Raw genomic sequence first — 23,240 nt, 5'->3', positions numbered from 1 at the left:
AATAGAAATGTCAGGCGAATTCTTGAGCATCGATGAGCAAGGTCAGAGGTGCGCCTTCTCTCTCTTTCTTCGACAACAAGGACCTTGTGCCAAATAAGCAAAAAATCCCTTTTGAAAGCGAAACTTTCAATCGATTTGAAATTAGTTTTTGAGGTTTCTTCATTTTATATAAAATTAAAGACTTCATTAATTAAGCACGTTTAAAAACCAAACCGGAGAAGACTTTTTTTTCGTTAAGGAGTTCCGTGAATTCTTTAGATCCGTTTTTAGCTCCCGGATCTACGCGAAATGGAGCTCCGGTTCTTGTTGCGCGGAAGCAAAATAAAAAAGCAAACAACCTCAGTCAATTATCGCAGAACTGTCCTGGATTCTCCCGCTGTAGTCGGCGACGCAAAAGTCTCTCGCGTTAGTAAACAAGAGCCCCGTGTTAAAAAAAAGGGGGGCCACGCCTTGGAGAAAGTTCAAGGCCGAATCAAAAGACCTTGAGATTTTCTCGCCTTATATTATCTAAATATTTCTTATACAGTTTTCAAATTTACAATTTAAATCCGTTTTTTAATTCTCAATGTTAAATTATAAGGGGGACCTAATTAACTTAAATTCGACTCACGTCGTTCGCGCTTCAATGCGATTAACGGCCGTGCATTTCAAGAAATCGATCGTGTTGCGATCTATTTTAATGTTGCGCATTTTGTTTTCATTTTTTTTCTACGGGGAAGGAGTTGAAGAAAGCGTTTTAACCTTCGACGCCGAAAGAATTAACATTTTTTACATACAAACTTCGATATAACGTACCTCATATGAATGTTATTAAAAGTTAGGTTATGTTTTCGTTTCTTCTTCAATTTCTGAGATAAATCACTTCTTAGAGTCCATAATCACTATAATTGATTAGTTTGAGAGCCCAAAAACGTATTCTGATGTGGATTTTAGCTCAATTAAACTTATTTTTTGGCAAAATTTAATAATTTTAGCAAGAAATGTCATCGTAGGGATTAAATGTCAAAACTGAATTAATACGGATCGTTGTCGCTAGATGGGGTTAACAACTATTTAGAAAAGAGAATTTTTTAAAATAAAAAAGATAATAATGATAAAAGTTTGAAATCTTTACCTGAATGAAGATTATTGTTTCCTTATTATCTTAAAAAAATTATTTATTAATAAGTTTCTAAAAAATAAATTAAATCCTCAAAAATTTGAGTGACAGATAAAAGTTAGGTTATAATTTCGTTTCTTCTTCAATTTCGGGAAAAATCACGTTTTAGAGTCCATAATCACTATAAATGATTAGTTTGAGAGCCCAAAAACGTATTCTGATGTGGATTTTAGCTCAGTTAAACTTATTTTTTAGGAAAATTTAATAATTTTAGCAAGAAATTTAATCGTAGGTATTAAATGTCAAAACTGAATTAATATGGATCGTTGTCGCTAGATGGGGTTAACAACTATTTAGAAAAGAGAATTTTTTAAGATAAAAAGATAATAATGATAAAAGTTTGAAATCTTTACCTGAATGAAGATTAATGTTTCCTTATTATCTTAAAAAAATTATTTATTAATAAGTTTCTAAAAAATAAATTAAATCCTCAAAAATTTGAGTGACAGATAAAAGTTAGGTTATAATTTCGTTTCTTCTTCAATTTCGGGAAAAATCACGTTTTAGAGTCCATAATCACTATAAATGATTAGTTTGAGAGCCCAAAAACGTATTCTGATGTGGATTTTGGCTCAATTAAACTTATTTTTTAGCAAAATTTAATAATTTTAGCAAGAAATTTAATCGTAGGGATTAAATGTCAAAACTGAATTAATATGGATCGTTGTCGCTAGATGGGGCTAACAACTATTTAGAAAAGAAAGAATTTTTTAAGATAATAATGATAAAAGTTTGAAATCTTTACCTGAATGAAGATTAATGTTTCCTTATTATCTTAAAAAAAATATTTATTAATAAGTTTCTAAAAAATAAATTAAATCCTCAAAAATTTTGAGTGACAGATAAAAGTTAGGTTACATTTTCGTTTCTTCTTCAATTTCGGGAAAAATCACTTCTTAGAGTCCATAATCACTATAAATGATTAGTTTGAGAGCCTAAAAACGTATTATGATGTGGATTTTGGCTCAATTAAACTTAATCTTTGGCAAAATTTAATAATTTTAGCAAGAAATGTCATCGTAGGGATTAAATGTGAAAACTGAATTAATATGGATCGTTGTCGCTAGATGGGGTTAACAACTATTTAAAAAAGAAGGAATTTTTTAAGATAAAAAAAATTAATAATTATAAAAGTTCGAAATCTTTACCTGAATGAAGATTAATATTTCCTTGTTATCTTAAAAAAATCATTTATTAATAACTTTTTTCTAAAAATAAATTAAATCCTCAAAAATTTGAAAGTGACAGATAAAAGTTAGGTTACATTTTCGTTTCTTCTTCAATTTCGGGAAAAATCACTTCTTAAAGTCCATAATCACTATAAATGATTAGTTTGAGAGCCTAAAAACGTATTATGATGTGGATTTTGGCTCAATTAAACTTAATCTTTGGCAAAATTTAATAATTTTAGCAAGAAATATCATCGTAGGGATTAAATGTCAAAACTGAATTAATATGGATCGTTGTCGCTAGATGGGGTTAACAACTATTTAGAAAAGAAGGAATTTTTTAAGATAAAAAGTTAATAATTATAAAAGTTTGAAATCTTTACCTGAATGGAGATTAATATTTCCTTATTATCTTAAAAAAATCATTTATTATTAAGTTTTTTTCTAAAAAATAAATTAATTCCTCAAAAATTTTGAAGTGACAGATAAATGTTAGGTTATGTTTTCGTTGCTTCTTCAATTTCGCGAAAAATCACTTCATAGAGTCCATAATCACTACAAATGAATAGTTTGGGTGTCCAAAAACCTATTTTAATGGAGATTTTGGCTCAATTAAATTTAGTTTTTCGCAAAATTTAATAATTTTAAGGGTTTATACTTAATATGAATGGTTGTCGCTAGATTGGGGGGAGACTTGTACATTTTTCATTAAAGTAAAACTAGAACTAACACTAGACCTAGAACTAGAAACATTCGGGTTTAGCCGTGCGTCTTCAGTAATTATTATTCAGCGACATTATTGTACATTTTTTAATTGAAGTAAAATTAGAACTAAAAACATTCTGTTCCAACCGCACGTCTCTTAAGACGGCTAAACCCGAATGTTTTTACTTCTAGATGTAGTGTTAGTTCTAGTTTAAGTTGTTATTCAGCGTTATTTTGTACCGAAGAAAAAAAAAACCGATGTGATTACTAATTTGTTAGGAATGAAACCTGAAAATTACATCCAGTTGACATTTAAAGGAATCTATTAAGCAATTACCATCGTTGAGCCACTTTTTATACTCGACAACGACATCTTCTCGTCGTTGTTTAGCTTTCAGTTCTTCTAATTCAAAATCCGACTTTATATAGAAGATTTTTCTTTTAATTCTATTTTAAGAAAGATTTGCGGGATAAAGGAAGTTGTATTTTATTTCAAGAATTTTAAACAGCAACAGGAAACGATCTCTAACGATAACCGCGATAGTTTCTCCTTCCTTTCAAAGGTGATTAAACGGAGGAAACTTTTTTTTGTTCAATAAAAAAGAAAACTCCTTTTTTGAATCATCACTTTCCTCAATTTTTAATCTGTTACATAATTCTTTTTAAATAAATTAATAATCGATTAAATCTTTTATCGCTTGCAAACAACGCCATTTATCGGGTAAATAAAAGGGTTCGAAAATATGGGGAAACGGAGTGTCAAACCCGGTTACTCTTGCAACAGGAGCCTCTAAATGTAAGAAACAATCTTCCTAAAATTAATTCAATTAATTAATTTAATTAAGATTATTTTAATATTTACCTGAATAGCTGCAGCTAATTCAGCCCCAAACCCACCGGTGAGAGGTGCTTCGTGTGCAACTAAAGCCCTTTTCGTCTTTTTAACCGACTTAAAAGAAAATAAATTTTATTTATTTCTATTTAATCGATTAATTAATCATTTTACCTCAATTATCGTATCTCTATCCCAAGGAACGATCGAAACTAAATCAATAACTTCACAAGAAATATTAAATTTTTCTTTGGCGAGTTGCGCAACTTCGAGAAGAACATGAACTTGGGTTCCCCAACCAATCAAAGTTATTTTATCACCTTATAACAAAAAATAAAAATAATAACAAAGGAATTTCTTTTTTCTTAATCGATTCATTTAAACGAAAAACAGTGTTTAAGAAGATTGGAATTTGCATAAAAACTAGGAACGATATCGATGTGTTACACAACGAAACACATGGTATATTCTTGTTGCAAAAGTGTTCATTCCGCAGGCGAAACGCTTAAAGCGTCAATTTCGCGCGGGCTACATAAAGAACAAAAAAACGAATAGATTGCGGTATCCGATTAAATTGCCTAATGCGGGTACGTTACAATGTAAAAATTTTAATTACACCTTATAAGTTGTTGTAAATAAATCATTTTACGAACAAAAACTATGTTAAAATGGGTATCGAGCACACAAATTTAAAGCTACGGGGAGTAGATCAAAAAGACTTCTTCTGAAATACTGAAATTATAATTAGAGTATGATAAATGAGAGTATATATTAATTTAATTAATAATTTAATACATAATTCAAGTAATTATAAGGGCATCGTTTGTACTAAAACCGATAGATGGCGACATTCTAAACGTCATTTTATTAATTAAAAATATTAAATTGACGTCATGATCGGGATTAAATAGTATGATAAATTGTTCTTTTCATCTGATTTTGTTGCATTATTAATTTAATTAATAATTTAATACGTATTCATCTAATTCAAATAATTATATAAGTATCGTTTGTACTAAAACCGATAGATGGCCCCATTTTAATTGTCATTTTATTAATTAAAAATATTAAATAACGTCCGATAATAATTAAATAGTATGATAAATTGTTTTTTCATTTGATTTTGTTGCATTCTGGAGAGTATTTGTTAATTTAATTAATAATTTAATACGTATTCATCTAATTCAAATAATTATAAAAGTATCGTTTGTATTAAAACCGATAGATGGCCCCATTTTAATTGTCATTTTATTAATTAAAAATATTAAATAACGTCCTGATCATAATTGAATAGTATGATAAATTGTTCTTTTCATCTGATTTCGTTACATTCCAGAGAGTATATGTTATTTTAATTAATAATTTAAAACGTATTCCTTTAATTCAAGTAATTATAAATGTATCTACTAAAACCGATAGATGGCGCTATTTTAAATGTCATTTTATTAATTAAAAATATTAAATAACATCCTGATCATAATTAAATAGTATGATAAATTGTTATTTTTATCTGATTTCGTTACATTACAGAGAGTATATGTTATTTTAATTAATAATTTAAAACGTATTCATTTAATTTAAGAAATTATAAATATATCGTTTATACTAAAACCGATAGATGGCCCTATTTTAATTGTCATTTTATTAATTAAAAATATTAAATTAACGTGGTGATCATAATTAAATAGTGTAATAAATTGTTTTTTCATCTGATTTTGTTGCATTCCGGAGATTGTATGTTAATTTAATTAATAATTTAATACGTATTTATCTAATCCAAATAATTATAAATATAACGTTTGTACTAAAACCGATAGATGGCCCTATTTTAATTGTCATTTTATTAATTAAAAATATTAAATTAATGTCCTGATCATAATTAAATAGTGTGATAAATTGTTCTTTTTATCTGATTTTGTTACATTCCGGAGAGTGTATGTTAATTTAATTAATAATTTAATACGTATTTATCTAATCCAAATAATTATAAATATATCGTTTGTACTAAAACCGATAGATGGCGCAATTTTAAATGTCATTTTATTAATTAAAAATATTAAATTAAAGTCGTAATTATAATTAAATAGTATGATAAATTGTTCTTTTTATCTGATTTTGTTACATTCCAGAGAGTATATGTTATTTTAATTAATAATTTAAAACGTATTCCTTTAATTCAAGTAATTATAAATGTATCTACTAAAACCGATAGATGGCGCTATTTTAAATGTCATTTTATTAATTACAAATATTAAATAACGTCCTGATCATAATTAAATAGTATGATAAATTGTTCTTTTCATCTGATTTCGTTACATTCCAGAGAGTATATGTTATTTTAATTAATTTTAAAACGTATTCATTTAATTTAAGTAATTATAAATACATCGTTTATACTAAAACTGATAGATGGCCCTATTTTAATTGTCATTTTATTAATTAAAAAGATTAAATTAACGTGGTGATCATAATTAAATAGTGTAATAAATTGTTTTTTCATCTGATATTGTTGCATTCCGGAGTGTTTATGTTAATTTAATTAATAATTTAATACGTATTTATCTAATCCAAATAATTATAAATATAACGTTTGTACTAAAACCGATAGATGGCGCAATTTTAAATGTCATTTTATTAATTAAAAATATTAAATTAACGTGGTGATCATAATTAAATAGTGTGATAAATTGTTTTTCATCTGATTTTGTTGCATTCCGGAGATTGTATGTTAATTTAATTAATAATTTAATACGTATTTATCTAATCCAAATAATTATAAATATAACGTTTATACTAAAACCGATAGATGGCCCTATTTTAATTGTCATTTTAATCATTAAAATATTAAATTAACTGATCTTAATTAAATAGTATGATAAATTGTTCTTTTCATCTGATTTTGTTACATTTCAGAAAGTATACGTTAATTTAATTAATAATTTAATACGTATTCCTTTAATTCAAGTACTTATAAATGTATCGTTTGTATTAAAACCGATAGATGGCGCAATTTTAAATGTCATTTTATTAATTAAAAATATTAAATTAAAGTCGTAATTATAATTAAATAGTATGATAAATTGTTCTTTTTATCTGATTTTGTTACATTCCAGAGAGTATATGTTAATTTAATTAATAATTTAATACGTATTCATTTAATTCAAGTAATTATAAATGTATCGTTTGTACTAAAACCGATAGATGGCGCCATTTTAAATGTCATTTTATTAAATTAAAACTGTCAAGTATTAAAAAACTAACCTTTTTTGAGAACATCTGCTTTTCCAATTGGAGAAATATAATCGCCAACCGGCACCTGTTCTACCGCAGCACGATACATGCATTTAGGTTCGAAAATTAAACAGGGATCTGGGTCTCTAATGCATGCTAATAGCAGTCCTTTGGCCTTTATTGGACCGCGTGGTACCACAACCTTGTTATCATATTTTTAGTTATAAAAAGTAGTTAATTTTCAATCAAATATTAACCTTTATACCAGGTGTATGAGCGAAATAAGCTTCAGGACTTTGTGAGTGGTACAAAGCACCATGTCCGACAGCCCCGCAAGGTGCTCGAATCGTTAATTTTCCACAATCAAATTGGTCTCCGCTTCTATAACGATATTTAGCGGCTTCGTTAACTATCTGAATTAATAAGATTTAATAGGTAATAAATAAAATTTAATTTTTTTTACTTGATCGAAAGCTGGGAAAATATAATCTGCGAATTGAATCTCCGCAATTGAAGTAGCACCTGCACTGGCTGCCCCAATAGCAAATCCGATAATACCTTGTTCACACAATGGGGTATTGAACACCCTCTCCGGACCATATTTCTTTTGTAAACCTATTGAACATCTAAAAACCCCTCCAAAAGCTACATCCTCGCCAAAAATTATCGCTGAATCGTCCGTTTTTAATGCTAAATCTAAAGCATTATTAATCGCTTGGAACATATTCATTTTTAACATTTCACCTAAAAAAAATTTTTTGCACTTTAAGGTAGGCAACCCAAATTACGTTATTATTGATATTGATTTTATTACCTCCAACAGGTGGTTTTGCGTCGGGCATATACGTAAAATGACTCATTTTAACCCTAGCTACCTGTAATACCCTCGCATCTTTAAATAATCCACTTTTTACACTTCTTAAACACTCCAAACATAACTTATTTAAAGCCATCATAACCGCGAACAAACAACGCGAACTCGACACTAAAAAAACGAACGACCTTTGCCGTCTGTTAACCGTGCGCTTAGGCTATTTTCAGAACAGATTTTAACTCGTTAACGAACATTCCTAAGTGTTAAGAAAGTCATAAGATTATTGGGTTACATAAATTATTATAAGTTAATTTTTTAAAATGGTGTTGTGATTAATAACAAAGGTTGTAATAATTAAATTTTGATGAAATTTGAAATTAATTATATTTAATTAATTAATTATAAAATTATAGAGGTTATTTTAAAAATGTGTCAATCGAAACTTGATACACACAAACATCGTTGCTTAGCAACCAACTTTGTAAACAAAACAAATGTCACAATATTAAAGATTTTTGGTTAGTTGAGAAGTGTTTTAAAATGGATTGGAATTATATTTATTCAATAAAACCGAATAAAATCGAAGATAATGAAAAAGATGCTTTGTTGAATACGCTAGCTTGGTATGATATTGATGTTGAAGAAGTTGATTTAGAAAAATGTTTGGTTTTATTTAAAATAACCCAAGAAATTATGAAATTTAAATCTGAACAGGTTTGTTTAAATATTATTTATGTATAATCATAAAAATGATTAAATATTTTAGGTTGAAGTTTTGATAGCAGAATTAGATGATTTGGCTAAAAAGCAAGCTGAAGATGAGCTCAAAAAATCCGAATTAGATTCATTAAAAAGTCAAAAATCAAAAAAGTCGAGTTCTTTGGATTATGATGAGCTTGAGGAAAAATATCGTGAATTAAAAGGAAAGTTGAAACAACAAAATAAATCGAATGAGAAGCTTAAAAATGAAATAACCAAGTTGAACCAGCACATTAAAGTTTTAGAAAAGGACCGAAATCATCTTCAAAATGAGTTGGAGAGTTTGCAAAAGGATGATGTTCAATCTGAGTTATCAGAAAATACTAAAGATCAACATAAAGAGTTAATTGGAACAATTAGGCACAAAAATAATCAAATTTCCCAACTTTTAAATGATATTGAGATGGTGGAGGGTGAAAATTTGCAATTAAAAGAGCAAATTTTAGTGGTTAAAGATAAATTGGGGGATGCAACAAAACAAATAAATGAAATGACGAAGGAGTTTTTAGCAAGTAATGTTAAATTTGAGGAGGAACATATCAAAATGAATGAGTTAATGAAGGAGAATGATTGTTTAAAAAATGAAATTGAAGAATTAACTTTTGATAATGTAGAATTAAAAAAGCAACTTGAAGATTTTGCTTTGGCTATTGATAAGAGAGTTGATGAATGGAAAAGGGTTTTGGATGAAAAAAATGAGGAAATTTTTGAGTTAAAACGTAAAACTTTAAAGGAAAAGGAAGAATTTTCTGAGATAAGTGATACTTTTCGAGATGGAAATGAATTTGTTTTAAATAAAATTATTATCGAACGAGATTTAAAAATTAATGATTTACAAAGTCAATTAGAAAGAGCCACCATTGATATGAATGAAATTGCGGAGATTTTAAACAAATTAAGAGAAGAAAAAGAGGATTTGGATAAAAAATTAATTGAAAATAAAGATTTTAATAAAGAATTAAAACAAAAATTAAAATCCTCTCATTTACGCACTCAAAATTTACAAGAAGAAATAAATTACTTAACCAAAGCGTTAACCGAAAAAGATGACGACGTTAACGAGATGATTAATAAGTATAAAAACGAAAATGTTGATTTTGGGGTCTTTTTGGAAAAGTACCAAAAATTAAAGCTTCAAAAACGTCAAAAAGATAAAGAAATCGCCGAATTAGTACGAGATGGGAATAATTTGCAAGAAAATTTTGAACGATTTCAAAAAGAAAATGTCGAATTAAGATCGAGGTTGGGATTAAACGAGGAAGATAACGTCGCAGTGACGAGTATTGAGATAAAAACGAAGAAGTTAGAGAGGAAAATTGACGATTTAAAAGTAAAAATGGTTAAAATGGAGGAGGAAAAAGTTAGTTTACGATGTAAAAATCAAAATCAAAGCAAAATTATTAATGAATTAACTAAAAAACTTAACGAATTAAACGTGGGGGAGATTCTTTTTGATGAAAATGAAATTTGTGAAAATGTTACAAAAGAATCTCATGAAGTTGTTGTTGAGGAAAATGAAGCGTTACGGAGAGGATTACATGAGATTTTGGAGAGTTTGCAACAAAGAAAAGGTAAATTATTAATTTAAATTAAGTATATTATACTTTTTTATTCGGAGGAGTGTTTTCGAATTTAAGCGCCAAAAAGAAGGGTTGCTATTGGTTAAAAAGTACCGTGATTTGCCGCCATTTTGGCTCGAAATCAAGCGGGAAATTTAAAACTATGTCGTTCTGGTGATAAAATTACACAAAATTTCTTGTATTTTTTTTTCTCGTGGTACTCTGAAGAGTTGAAAGCCCTTCTTACTGCTATTTAATATTAATATTATTATTTATCATTATTTATTATTAATATTTTAATAAATGGCGATATGCACTGACAAGCTGTCAAACCGCCATTTTGGCTCGGATAGTTCGAATACACAGGCTTCATGAACCGCGGTACTTGGCACTAGGAAAATTTGAGATAGTAATATGTTATACTAACTAGCGCTACCTAACTAACACAAGACCTACGTCTCTTTAGACGGCTAAATCTGCATAGTAACGGTGGAAGTGTAAAACTAGAACTAACACTATACCTAGAACTAAAAACATTCAAGATTAATGTTTCTTTATTCTCTTTTTTATTTTTATTAAAGAATACATCATGAAAGAACACCATGAAGTAGTCCATTTGTTTATTATATAATAACTAACTTCAGGTGTAAAATGTCAACCTCAATTTTGACATATTTGTAATCTTCATTAAAAATCCTTTTAAATGAGTACAAACACGACATATTTATCTTCAATATTAATGAAGTTATGGTCAACTTCCGGTTAGAAATGTCAACTTCAATTTTGACATATTTGTAATCGTGAAAAATCCTTTAAAATGAGCCCAAATGATACGTTTAATTCCGATATTACTCGAGATGTAAGCAACTTCCGGTTTGAAATGTCAATGTCATTTTGATATATTCTTAATTTTTATAAAATGTCTTAAAATTTGTCACAAAAACAAAAAAATAATAAAAAAAAAGAAATTAAGGTTGGTATTAATATTTAAAAAATAAATTGCTATCTTCATTGTTGCTAACTTCGGGTTTAATGTTTTTTATTCTAACTTTTTTGTTTTTTGAGATAAGTGCGTCATGTTTGGCCTCATTTTAAAGGTTATTTTATAAAGATTACGAATATAATAATAAAATTAAAGTTGGCATTAACACCTGAAAGTTTTTTTCTTAGTCATGCGTCGAAACTCTTTCAAAAAATAAAATCTAAAAGAAATGTTTTACAACTGGTTTATTTTAAATATTATATCAACCTGACATGTTTCGGTCTCTAAGGGACCATCATTGGAGGTAGATATCATAAAATAAAAGATTGACACACGAAGATTAACATGCAATAAAGTTGCTGATAACAGAAATGTATAAAAATACATCTATAGAATACACTAAGAAAATGAGGGAGCCACGTTGACCCATAATATTTATAATATTTAAAATAAACCAGTTGTAAAACATTTCTTTTGTATTTTATTTATTCATCGCACTGGTTAAAATTATGGATTCACATATTCAACAATCTTTCAAAAAACATCAAAATTACGAAAGGTTTTTTAAAAAAAGACCACTTTTCCTCCGTAGTTGTTATAAATTAATCAATCTGAGACGTTTCGGGAACACCTCCCATCTTCAGTCCACAAATAGTCACTCGTAATATTATCTACAAAAAAACCACAACAAAAGACCATAAAAATCTCAAACCCCACAAAAAAATACAAAAATTAATCGGTGTCGAATGGTTTTGAAAATTATGAAATGGTTTTTTTGTAGATAATATTACGAGTGACTATTTGTGGACTGAAGATGGGAGCTGTTCCCGAAACGTCTCAGATTGATTAATTTATAACAATTACGGAGGAAAAGTGGTCTTTTTTTAAAAAACCTTTCATATAACAACACCTCTAGTTCAATTTATCGTTTAATCAAAATTACTTTTAGGCGCACGGCTAAACCCGAAACTTTCTAATTGTAGGTCTAGTGTTAGTTCTGGTTTTGGTTCAATAAAAATATGTAACATAGTGATATAGTATGCCAACTAGCGCTACCTACCACCTGCTACTAGAAGTAACACAAGACCTAGAACTAGAAACATTTGGGTTTAGCCGCAAGTCTTTCAAGACGGCTAAACCCGAATGATTCTAGTTCTAGGTCTTGTGTTAGTTCTAGTGATAGTGCTAGTGTAAAACTAAAACTAACACTAGACCGAGAACTAAAAACATTCATGGTTAATGTTTTTTATTCTCTTTTTTATTTTTAGAGATAAATGCATCATGTTTGTTCACATTTTAAAGGTTTTTCTAATAAAGAATGCATCATAAAAGAACACCATGAAGTTGTCTATTTGCTTATTATATGATAACTAACTTCAGGTGTAAAATGTCAACCTCAATTTTGACATATTTGCAATCTTCATTAAAAATCCTTTAAAATGAGTACAAACACGACATATTTATCTTGAATATTAATGAAGTTATGGTCAACTTCCGGTTAGAAATGTCAACCTCAATTTTGACATATTTGTAATCGTGAAAAATCCTTTAAAATGAGCCCAAACATGATAGGTTTAATTCCAATATTACTCGAGATATAAGCAACTTCCGGTTTGAAATGTCAATGTCATTTTGACATATTCTTAATTTTTTATAAAATGTTTTAATATTTGTCACAAAAACAAAAATATAATAAAAAATTAAGGTTGGTATTAATATTTAAAGATAAAATTGCTATCTTCATTATTGGCAACTTCGGGTTTAATGTTTTTTATTCTAACTTTTTTGTTTTTTGAGATAAATGCGTCATCTTTGGACTCATTTTAAACGTTTTTTAATGAAGAGGATAAATATGTTAAAATTGACGTTGACGTTTCAAACCGGAAGTGATTGTATTTCCATTAATATTAAAGTTAAATATGTCGAGTTTGGACTCATTTTAAAGGATTTTTTTATGAAGTTGACAAATATGTCAAAATTAAAAGTTGAAACCCCTTAACACAATGGTCTGTAACATTTTTGCTCCCAGATGCATCAATGTGGAGAATTTTGGTGGAAAATGAAAGAAGCCATTCATTATAGGCGATTAAAACGTTATGATATTTTGACTATAGGCTTTTGATTCAATGATTATTCACGAAAACACGAGTGAGAAACAAATAACCGATGATTCTAATGTAACGATTCAGAGACATACCGATTTAGAAACAGAAAATGCAACTCAACCTCAAGAAGTAATAAAGAATGCATCATAAAAGAACACCATGAAGTTGTCTATTTGCTTATTATATGATAACTAACTTCAGGTGTAAAATGTCAACCTCAATTTTGACATATTTGCAATCTTCATTAAAAATCCTTTAAAATGAGTACAAACACGACATATTTATCTTCAATATTAATGAAGTTATGGTCAACTTCCGGTTAGAAATGTCAACCTCAATTTTGACATATTTGCATTTTTATTTATTATTTATAATCGTGAAAAATCCTTTAAAATGGGTCCAAGTGATACGTCCAATATTACATTCATTCCAATATTACTCGAGATATACGTAATTTCCGGTTTGAAATGTCAATGTCATTTTGACATATTCTTAATTTTTTATAAAATGTCTTAATATTTGTCACAATAACAAAAATATAATAAAAAATTAAGGTTGGTATTAATATTTAAGATAAAATTGCTATCTTCATTGTTGCTAACTTCGGGTTTAATGTTTTTTATTCTAACTTTTTTGTTTTTTGAGATAAGTGCGTCATGTTTGGACTCATTTTTAAGGTTATTTTATAAAGATTATGAATATACTAATAAAATTAAAGTTGACATTAACACCTGAAAGTTTTTTTTTAGTCGTGTGTCTAAACTCTTTCAAAAAACATCAAAATTACTTTTAGGCGCACCCGAAACTTTCTAGTTCTAGTTTTAGTTCAATAAAAATATGCAACATAGTGATATTTTATGCTAACTAGTGCTACCTACCATCTACCAGTCGCACATAGGCGAATTTAATTAATTTTTTCCATTACACTTCTTTTATACAGGGTGTCACACAAAAAGCGCCCCAAGCTGTAACTCTGTTATTTACATTCCGATTTTCATGACCTAGCTATCAAATGAAATGGTTTTATAAATACTATGATTCATGCTACAAATAATTTTTTTCCATATTCAATTTTAAACGATTATTAACAAATTTTTCAAATAGCTGCGTATATTTTTCTTTACCTCATTGTTTTTCTGAATCCATTGATGTACAGAAGTTTAGCAGAGAAAAGCCACCTGTACATATACGGGTTGTCACACAAGAATGCAGCAAGCTGTAATTCTGTCATTTACATTCCAATCAAATGAAAAGGTTTGCTGAATACTATGATACGATGATTCAACCCAATTTATGTTAGTCCATAAATTGGGTTAAATCGTAACAATGTAATGTAAGGAATTCACTATTCCTCCGTGTCCCATTAGTAATGGACCACCCTGTATATAAAAATATAGGTAGATACAATTAAATAAAATCGTAATATATCATAATTGTTATGTATACTTGTTAATTGTATATATTTTTTAATTTTCACCAATTTGGAAGTAAAAAATTAAATACCCATTAGTAATGGACCACCCTGTATATAAAAATATAGGTAGATACAATTAAATAAAATCGTAATATATCATAATTGTTATGTATACTTGTTAATTGTATATATTTTTTAATTTTCACCAATTTGGAAGTAAAAAATTAAATACCTGTGTAAACGTGACTTTACATTTTACTCCTCCGAATTAAAAAATAAAGTATAGTAATAATCTTTTTATGATTCAGATAAAGGATATCGAGAAATTAATTCAGAAACGTTGGAAAATCTTTTAAAAGCACTCGATTCGAAACATATTTCTGGATGGTATCACTCTGGGATGAGATTGCAAGCTGAAATTCATACTTTACAAGGATCTAATAAGGAATTACGAGAACAATTAAAAATAGCCCTAAAAAAAGCTTCGGAACCAAATACAAATTATATAAATAAAGAAATTAAATTAACAGGCGATAATAAAGAGGTTATTTCAAATGATTTGAAAGAAAGTGATGGGCAAACAAGTCAAAATGATGTGTTAATAGAGAAATTAGAGAAAAATAAAATCAATTTTGAAGAAGTTGAAGAAAAATTAAATTCGTTATCTAAAGAATATAATGAGGCAAAATTGAATTGGGAAAATGAAAAGTTAATGTTATCAGATACGGCTGATGATTTAACTGAAAAGGTTGAAGTTTTAGAAAAAAAATTAGAAGAAATAAAAAAGTTTCATCTAAGTGAAAATGACGCATTCAAAATTAAACAAGTCTCTGAGTTAGCTGGAGAAGTTGTGATCTTAAACAGAAAAACATTGTATTTAAAAAATGAAAATGAAAAGTACTTGGGGGATATTGACCGATTAAAAAGTGATTCGTTAAAAAATGAAATTGATTTGATGAAGAGTGTTAAATTAACGAACGAAATAAACGATTCGTTGTTGAATAAAATAACCCGCCTTGAAGTGGAATTAAAAAACAAAATTGATTTAAACTTATTTGTAAAGTTACAAAATAATTTTGATGATTTAACGATTAAACATCGAGAATTATTGGGGGAAATTTCTACGATTAAATCAAACGAAAATCGAGAATTACAAGCATTAAATGTGATCATAAAAAATTTAAAAGAAGAAAAACTAACGATTTTAGAGAAAACTCAAGATTTATTAATCAAAATTAATTCATTTGAGGCTTCAAAATTAGTTGAAATCGACAAAAACATTGAGATGTTAACGAAAAAACTTTCCCAATGCGAAATAAATGAGATAACCGAGCGGCAAAGAGCGAATCATATGAACAATTTATACGAATTGGTTAAAGAGCAACTTAAAAATAGCGAAGAGAGACTCCACGATTTTGAAAAGTATAATAAAGAGATTATGGAGAAAAATTTAAAGCTCCAAGAAACCATAAAAAACGGGCAAAATCAAATTTTAATCGAACCCTTTTTCGAAAACGACGACGATTTAAAAAAGAAATATGAAAACGCTTTAATTGAAATTGAAGATTTAAAAAAAAATTTAAACGAGATTAAATTCAAAAATGAAATAGACGAGAAATATGAGAAAAACTGGAAAAGCTCAACGGCAGCTTATGAATTTCAAATTTTAAGTTTAAAACATCAAATTTTAGATTTACAAGCGGCGGGGGATGATAAAGCCGTCATTTCTCGCTTGTCATCGGATGTGGTTCAAGCGCGACTTTTACAAGCCGAAGCGAATCGAAAATTTGATAGTTTACAACTTCAATTTGAAAGGATTAATAAGGAATTTGACAAATTTAAAGTTGAACATGAGGAAAAGTTAATGATGCGGGAAGAAAATGTTGCGAAACTAGAAAAAAACGTTATGTAAGTATTTTCTTTGGCGAATAAAGTACTGCTAACTGCTAAACTTAGAGCTTGCCAACTTGTTGGCAGCATGAGCTACTACATCTAGAATCTTGTAATTTCACTTATAGGCTGCCAACTTGTTGGCAGCATGAGCTATAGCATATCAGAGCTTCTATTTTATAGTATAGAGCCTGCCAACTTGTTGGCAGCATGAGCTATTCCATACCAGAGCTTCTATTTTGTAGCGTAGAGCCTGCCAATTTATTGGCAGCATGAGCTACTACATCTGGAACCCTGTAATAGGCTGCCAACTTGTTGGCAGCATGAGCTATAGCATACCAGAGCTTCTATCTTATAGTATAGAGCCTGCCAACTTGTTGGCAGCATGAGCTATAGCATACCAGAGCTTCTGTTTTGTAGCGTAGAACCTGCCAACTTGTTGGCAGCATGAGCTACTACAACTGGAACCCTGTAATAGGCTGCCAACTTGTTGGCAGCATGAGCTATAGCATACCAGAGCTTCTATTTTGTAGCGTAGAGCCTGCCAACTTGTTGGCAGCATGAGCTACTACATCTGGAACCCTGTAACTTCACTTATAGGCTGCCAACTTGTTGGCAGCATGAGCTATAGCATACCAGAGCTTCTATTTTGTAGCGTAGAGCCTGCCAACTTGTTGGCAGCATGAGCTACTACAACTGGAACCCTGTAATAGGCTGCCAACTTGTTGGCAGCATGAGCTATAGCATACCAGAGCTTCTATTTTATAGTATAGAGCCTGCCAACTTGTTGGCAGCATGAGCTACTACATCTGGAACCCTGTAACTTCACTTATAGTCTGCCAACTTGTTGGCAGCATGAGCTATTGTATACCAGAGCTTCTGTTCTATAGTGTAGAGCCTGCCAACTTGTTGGCAGCATGAGCTATTCCATACCAGAGCTTCTATTTTGTAGCGTAGGGCCTGCCAACTTGTTGGCAGCATGAGCTACTACATCTGGAACCCTGTAACTTCACTTATAGGCTGCCAACTTGTTGACAGCATGAGTTATTGCATACCAGAGCTTCTATTTTATAGTATAGAGCCTGCCAACTTGTTGGCAGCATGAGCTACTACATCTGGAATCCTGTAACTTCACTTATAGGCTGCCAACTTGTTGGCAGCATGTGCTATTGCATACCAGAGCTTCTTTTTTATAGCGTAGAGTCTGCCAACTTGTTGGCAGCATGAGCTATTGGATACTAGAACTTGTATTCTATAGCGTAGAGTCTGCCAACTTGTTGGCAGCATGAGCTACTACAACTGGAACCCTGTAATAGGCTGCCAACTTGTTGGCAGCATGAGCTATAGCATACCAGAGCTTCTATTTTATAGCGTAGAGCCTGCTAACTTGTTGGCAGCATGAGCTACTACTTCTGGAACCCTGTAACTTCACTTATAGGCTGCCAACTTGTTGGCAGCATGAGTTATTGCATACCAGAGCTTCTATTTTATAGTATAGAGCCTGCCAACTTGTTGGCAGCATGAGCTATTCCATACCAGAGCTTCTATTTACACTACTACATCTGGAAACATCTACTTTTTGAAACTCAAAATTAAAAATTTACATCAAATAAAAATTAGGTATTTACAAAGAATGCTCGAAATGTTTTCCATCTTTTTCAATACATAAATTGAAACGTCGTTTAATTGAGTCAATAGATTAATAACATTCATTGACGTTTGACTACTAGATTAAAGTTTAATAGACAACCTAAGCCTTGATGTCACAGAGATGGGCGGAGCTTATACTGACTCCAAACTTTTTCGTTGCTAACTGTGTTGCTAACGGTAAATCATCATATGTAATTTGCCATCAGTGTTAAAATAAAATAAACTAAGTTATGACATTTCAAATGACATTTATCTTATCAACTGTGGTTGACAACGAAAATGTTTGGAGTCAGTATAAGCTCCGCCCACCTCTGTGACGTCAGACTTAGGCAGTCTATTGTTCTTTTGTGTCTACCGCTACTTGATATTTGGACAAAAATAACATCGAGTGTAAAACATTCGTGAGCTACTAGATTAAAATGTTAGTTTGCTTTTTGATGGGGAAAGAAAAACGAAATACTATCGTAAAAAGAATGTTTTTGGGATCTCAATAATAAAAAAAAATGGCATTCCATTTAAAAAAAAAAGTTGAAAGTCGCCATTTCAAAATAATTCGTCCAATTGAAAATCTGGTATGTACCACCTCCGTGTAGAGAATGGCCTAAAACATATTACTACCAAGTATTTTGAATGTAGTACCCATAGTGTGGCTAAAAAAAATAACGTGCTTACTCTGAAACAGGCTGTATAGGGTAGAGCCTGCCAACTTGTTGGCAGCATGAGCTATAGCATACCAGAGCTTCTATTTTATAGTATAGAGCCTGCCAACTTGTTGGCAGCATGAGCTATTCCATACCAGAGCTTCTATTTTGTAGCGTAGAGCCTGCTAACTTGTTGGCAGCATGAGCTACTACATCTGGAACCCTGTAACTTCATTTATAGGCTGCCAACTTGTTGGCAGCATGAGCTATAGCATACCAGAGCTTCTATTTTATAGTATAGAGCCTGCCAACTTGTTGGCAGCATGAGCTATTCCATACCAGAGCTTCTATTTTGTAGCGTAGAGCCTGCCAACTTGTTGGCAGCATGAGCTACTACAACTGGAACCCTGTAATAGGCTGCCAACTTGTTGGCAGCATGAGCTATAGCATACCAGAGCTTTTATTTTATAGTATAGAGCCTGCTAACTTGTTGGCAGCATGAGCTACTACATCTGGAACCCTGTAACTTCACTTATAGGCTGCCAACTTGTTGGCAGCATGAGCTATTCCATACCAGAGCTTCTATTTTGTAGCGTAGAGCCTGCCAACTTGTTGGCAGCATGAGCTACTACAACTGGAACCCCGTAATAGGCTGCCAACTTGTTGGCAGCATGAGCTATAGCATACCAGAGCTTCTATTTTATAGTATAGAGCCTGCTAACTTGTTGGCAGCATGAGGTACAACATCTGGAACCCTGTAACTTCACTTATAGGCTGCCAACTTGTTGGCAGCATGAGCTATTCCATACCAGAGCTTCTATTTTGTAGCGTAGAGCCTGCCAACTTGTTGGCAGCATGAGCTACTACAACTGGAACCCCGTAATAGGCTGCCAACTTGTTGGCAGCATGAGCTATAGCATACCAGAGCTTCTATTTTATAGTATAGAGCCTGCTAACTTGTTGGCAGCATGAGCTACTACATCTGGAACCCTGTAACTTCATTTATAGGCTGCCAACTTGTTGGCAGCATGAGCTATAACATACCAGAGCTTCTATTTTATAGTATAGAGCCTGCCAACTTGTTGGCAGCATGAGCTATTCCATACCAGAGCTTCTATTTTGTAGCGTAGAGCCTGCTAACTTGTTGGCAGCATGAGCTACTACATCTGGAACCCTGTAACTTCATTTATAGGCTGCCAACTTGTTGGCAGCATGAGCTATAGCATACCAGAGCTTCTATTTTATAGTATAGAGCCTGCCAACTTGTTGGCAGCATGAGCTATTCCATACCAGAGCTTCTATTTTGTAGCGTAGAGCCTGCCAACTTGTTGGCAGCATGAGCTACTACAACTGGAACCCCGTAATAGGCTGCCAACTTGTTGGCAGCATGAGCTATAGCATACCAGAGCTTCTATTTTATAGTATAGAGCCTGCTAACTTGTTGGCAGCATGAGGTACAACATCTGGAACCCTGTAACTTCACTTATAGGCTGCCAACTTGTTGGCAGCATGAGCTATTCCATACCAGAGCTTCTATTTTGTAGCGTAGAGCCTGCCAACTTGTTGGCAGCATGAGCTACTACAACTGGAACCCCGTAATAGGCTGCCAACTTGTTGGCAGCATGAGCTATAGCATACCAGAGCTTCTATTTTATAGTATAGAGCCTGCTAACTTGTTGGCAGCATGAGCTACTACATCTGGAACCCTGTAACTTCATTTATAGGCTGCCAACTTGTTGGCAGCATGAGCTATAACATACCAGAGCTTCTATTTTATAGTATAGAGCCTGCCAACTTGTTGGCAGCATGAGCTATTCCATACCAGAGCTTCTATTTTGTAGCGTAGAGCCTGCTAACTTGTTGGCAGCATGAGCTACTACATCTGGAACCCTGTAACTTCATTTATAGGCTGCCAACTTGTTGGCAGCATGAGCTATAGCATACCAGAGCTTCTATTTTATAGTATAGAGCCTGCCAACTTGTTGGCAGCATGAGCTATTCCATACCAGAGCTTCTATTTTGTAGCGTAGAGCCTGCCAACTTGTTGGCAGCATGAGCTACTACAACTGGAACCCTGTAATAGGCTGCCAACTTGTTGGCAGCATGAGCTATAGCATACCAGAGCTTCTATTTTATAGTATAGAGCCTGCTAACTTGTTGGCAGCATGAGGTACAACATCTGGAACCCTGTAACTTCACTTATAGGCTGCCAACTTGTTGGCAGCATGAGCTATTCCATACCAGAGCTTCTATTTTGTAGCGTAGAGCCTGCCAACTTGTTGGCAGCATGAGCTACTACAACTGGAACCCCGTAATAGGCTGCCAACTTGTTGGCAGCATGAGCTATAGCATACCAGAGCTTCTATTTTATAGTATAGAGCCTGCTAACTTGTTGGCAGCATGAGCTACTACATCTGGAACCCTGTAACTTCATTTATAGGCTGCCAACTTGTTGGCAGCATGAGCTATAGCATACCAGAGCTTCTATTTTATAGTATAGAGCCTGCCAACTTGTTGGCAGCATGAGCTATTCCATACCAGAGCTTCTATTTTGTAGCGTAGAGCCTGCCAACTTGTTGGCAGCATGAGCTACTACAACTGGAACCCTGTAATAGGCTGCCAACTTGTTGGCAGCATGAGCTATAGCATACCAGAGCATCTATTTTATAGTATAGAGCCTGCTAACTTGTTGGCAGCATGAGCTACTACATCTGGAACCCTGTAACTTCATTTATAGGCTGCCAACTTGTTGGCAGCATGAGCTACTACATCTGGAACCCTGTAACTTCACTTATAGGCTGCCAACTTGTTGGCAGCATGAGCTATAGCATACCAAAGCTTCTATTTTATAGCATAGAGTCTGCCAACTTGCTGGCAGCATGAGCTACTAAATCTGGAAGCTTATAACTTAACCTATTTGCATAACTAAAACTGTTAGTTCTAACACTAGACCTGCAACTAGAAAGTTCCGGGTTCTAAGAATTAGAAATATTAGAAACTAAGTCTAGTGTTAGTACATTAACAGTATATTAAACTAGGTTATCAAAGTACCGCCATTTTGGCTCGAAAATCAAGCGGGAAATTTAAAACAGTAGTTAAAGTAGAAAGATTAAACAGTTTATGTTAAGTTATAACAGCAGTAATGTACCAATCTAATTTCATTTTAGTCGAATTTACTTGATGAGGTGTTTTTCCACTATTGCTTCTTCTACACGACGGTTTCATTAAGCTTTTTGATCTTTTATTAACAATAAACTAACCTCATAAAGGACTGATCGCTCTATTAAGTCGTTTTGATAAAATTACGCCAAATTTTCCTCCTTTTTGTTCTTTCGTGGTACTCTGAAGAGTCAAAAGCCCTTCCTGCTGCTATTTTTGCAACTCCATAGGCAACAAGACGGCATTATTACACGTGCAACTTTTTGTAAATGACCGGTTTGAACCGTGGTACTCTGATAATCTAGGGACTTTACAGTATATAACAATCTAGCGCTATCTAGTGTTAATTAGCACAACCTAACACTGTCACTAGAACTAACACTAAACGTAGAACCTGATAAAAACCTAGTATCATATAAGCCATGTACAAAAATTTGATGCACTATAGATTGGTAAACGTTTTTGACATTCTAATAATAAAACCTAAGCTTATATTCGCCTTACTGATAAGTTCCTCTACGTGATAGAAGAATAACAGTTTGGAATCGACCACTAAACCAAAATCTTTTACCTTAGAGAACACATTTAAACACTTATCGGACTTAAATAGGAAACTGTAAAGACCACGTCAAGTTATAACATGTATCTATGATCATGTGAAAGCTTTCAAGTGTAAGATGATGATGTGGGAAAATAATATGTCACATTTTCCGACTTGTAGGCATATCAAGAAAGTACAAGAATCCCCCCAATATCATACAAAGTGTATACAGAGAAATTAGCAGAATTTGAAAAACGTTTTCAGGATTTTAAGTCCCAAGAAAGCAACTTTTCTTTATTTATTGGTTTTTCACTATCAATATTGGTAAAGTTTGATGCTTTTGGCCCACCAATCACTTTGAGTTTGACATGGCTTATGTTTTTTTTATTTAAACACCCTGTATGATACTGACGTCTCTATTTCCAACAAACAATGATTGTCACTTCCATTTAGATTACACCATCCTTTGGGGGCCCTTCTATAAAGTAAGAAGGACCCAATTCCAAAAATTCGCATCTGATAATAAATAATTATAATCAGGTGCGGGGTTTTTATATAGGGTGTCAGCAACAATATCTTCACTAGATGATCATAAGATATTATGCTCCCCTAGACAAGGTAGGAAGATTA

At 31.7% G+C, this 23,240-nt stretch overlaps 2 protein-coding genes, 1 long non-coding RNA gene and 1 other non-coding gene across 6 annotated transcripts in view; 1 reads left to right on the top strand and 3 right to left on the bottom strand.

The window, feature by feature from the left end:
* Window positions 1-486: 486 nt before the first annotated feature.
* Window positions 487-3,027, bottom strand: LOC111414445 (uncharacterized). Of its 2 annotated transcripts, XR_011640173.1 has the most exons (5): window positions 2,424-3,027; window positions 1,905-2,367; window positions 1,513-1,846; window positions 1,115-1,448; window positions 487-1,049 (listed from the first exon to the last, which is right to left on the bottom strand). It is a non-coding gene; the product is annotated as an uncharacterized lncRNA (long non-coding RNA). The 2 variants fall into 2 exon arrangements; XR_011640172.1 differs by having other exon boundaries at window positions 1,905-3,027.
* Window positions 3,028-3,504: 477 nt separating this feature from the next.
* LOC111414453 (Branched chain keto acid dehydrogenase E1 subunit beta) lies at window positions 3,505-8,052 on the bottom strand. Its single transcript, XM_023045803.2, has 7 exons — window positions 7,911-8,052; window positions 7,560-7,840; window positions 7,354-7,509; window positions 7,127-7,298; window positions 4,040-4,185; window positions 3,896-3,982; window positions 3,505-3,845 (listed from the first exon to the last, which is right to left on the bottom strand). Exons 1-7 carry the CDS (start codon window positions 8,050-8,052, stop codon window positions 3,705-3,707), a joined length of 1,125 nt encoding a protein of 374 aa, XP_022901571.2. The 3' UTR covers window positions 3,505-3,704.
* A 113-nt stretch (window positions 8,053-8,165) lies between these two features.
* LOC111414451 (Centrosomal protein 290kDa) overlaps window positions 8,166-23,240 on the top strand; it is a 38,911-nt gene continuing 23,836 nt past the window's right edge. Inside the window, exons 1-4 of one of the 2 annotated variants that reach the window (XM_023045798.2) lie at window positions 8,166-8,254; window positions 8,324-8,624; window positions 8,677-10,240; window positions 15,038-16,637. In XM_023045798.2, coding sequence (XP_022901566.2) covers window positions 8,451-8,624; window positions 8,677-10,240; window positions 15,038-16,637 — 3,338 coding nt within the window. In that variant the 5' untranslated portion in view covers window positions 8,166-8,254; window positions 8,324-8,450. Of the gene's footprint in view, window positions 8,625-8,676; window positions 10,241-15,037; window positions 16,638-23,240 lie in introns of both variants that reach the window. The other variant, XM_071195546.1, reaches the window with a different exon arrangement.
* Window positions 23,109-23,234, bottom strand: LOC111414482 (U4atac minor spliceosomal RNA). Its single transcript, XR_002706278.1, has one exon. It is a non-coding gene; the product is annotated as a U4atac minor spliceosomal RNA (small nuclear RNA).

The sequence above is a fragment of the Onthophagus taurus genome, chromosome 3 (assembly GCF_036711975.1).
Source record: "Onthophagus taurus isolate NC chromosome 3, IU_Otau_3.0, whole genome shotgun sequence".
NCBI classification, from domain to species: domain Eukaryota; kingdom Metazoa; phylum Arthropoda; class Insecta; order Coleoptera; family Scarabaeidae; genus Onthophagus; species Onthophagus taurus.
This window is presented reverse-complemented; position numbering and strand designations above follow the sequence as displayed.

Bases quoted from the DNA above. Each gene is read 5' to 3' on its own strand.
- LOC111414453 (XM_023045803.2), bottom strand. From the start codon at position 8,052: ATGATGGCTTTAAATAAGTTATGTTTGGAGTGTTTAAGAAGTGTAAAA. The intron at 7,510-7,559 runs GTAAAAAAAATT...TTATTAATTCAG, and splicing joins TTTTCCCAGCTTTCGATCAA to ATAGTTAACGAAGCCGCTAA. The intron at 7,299-7,353 runs GTTAATATTTGA...TATGATAACAAG, and splicing joins CTCATACACCTGGTATAAAG to GTTGTGGTACCACGCGGTCC.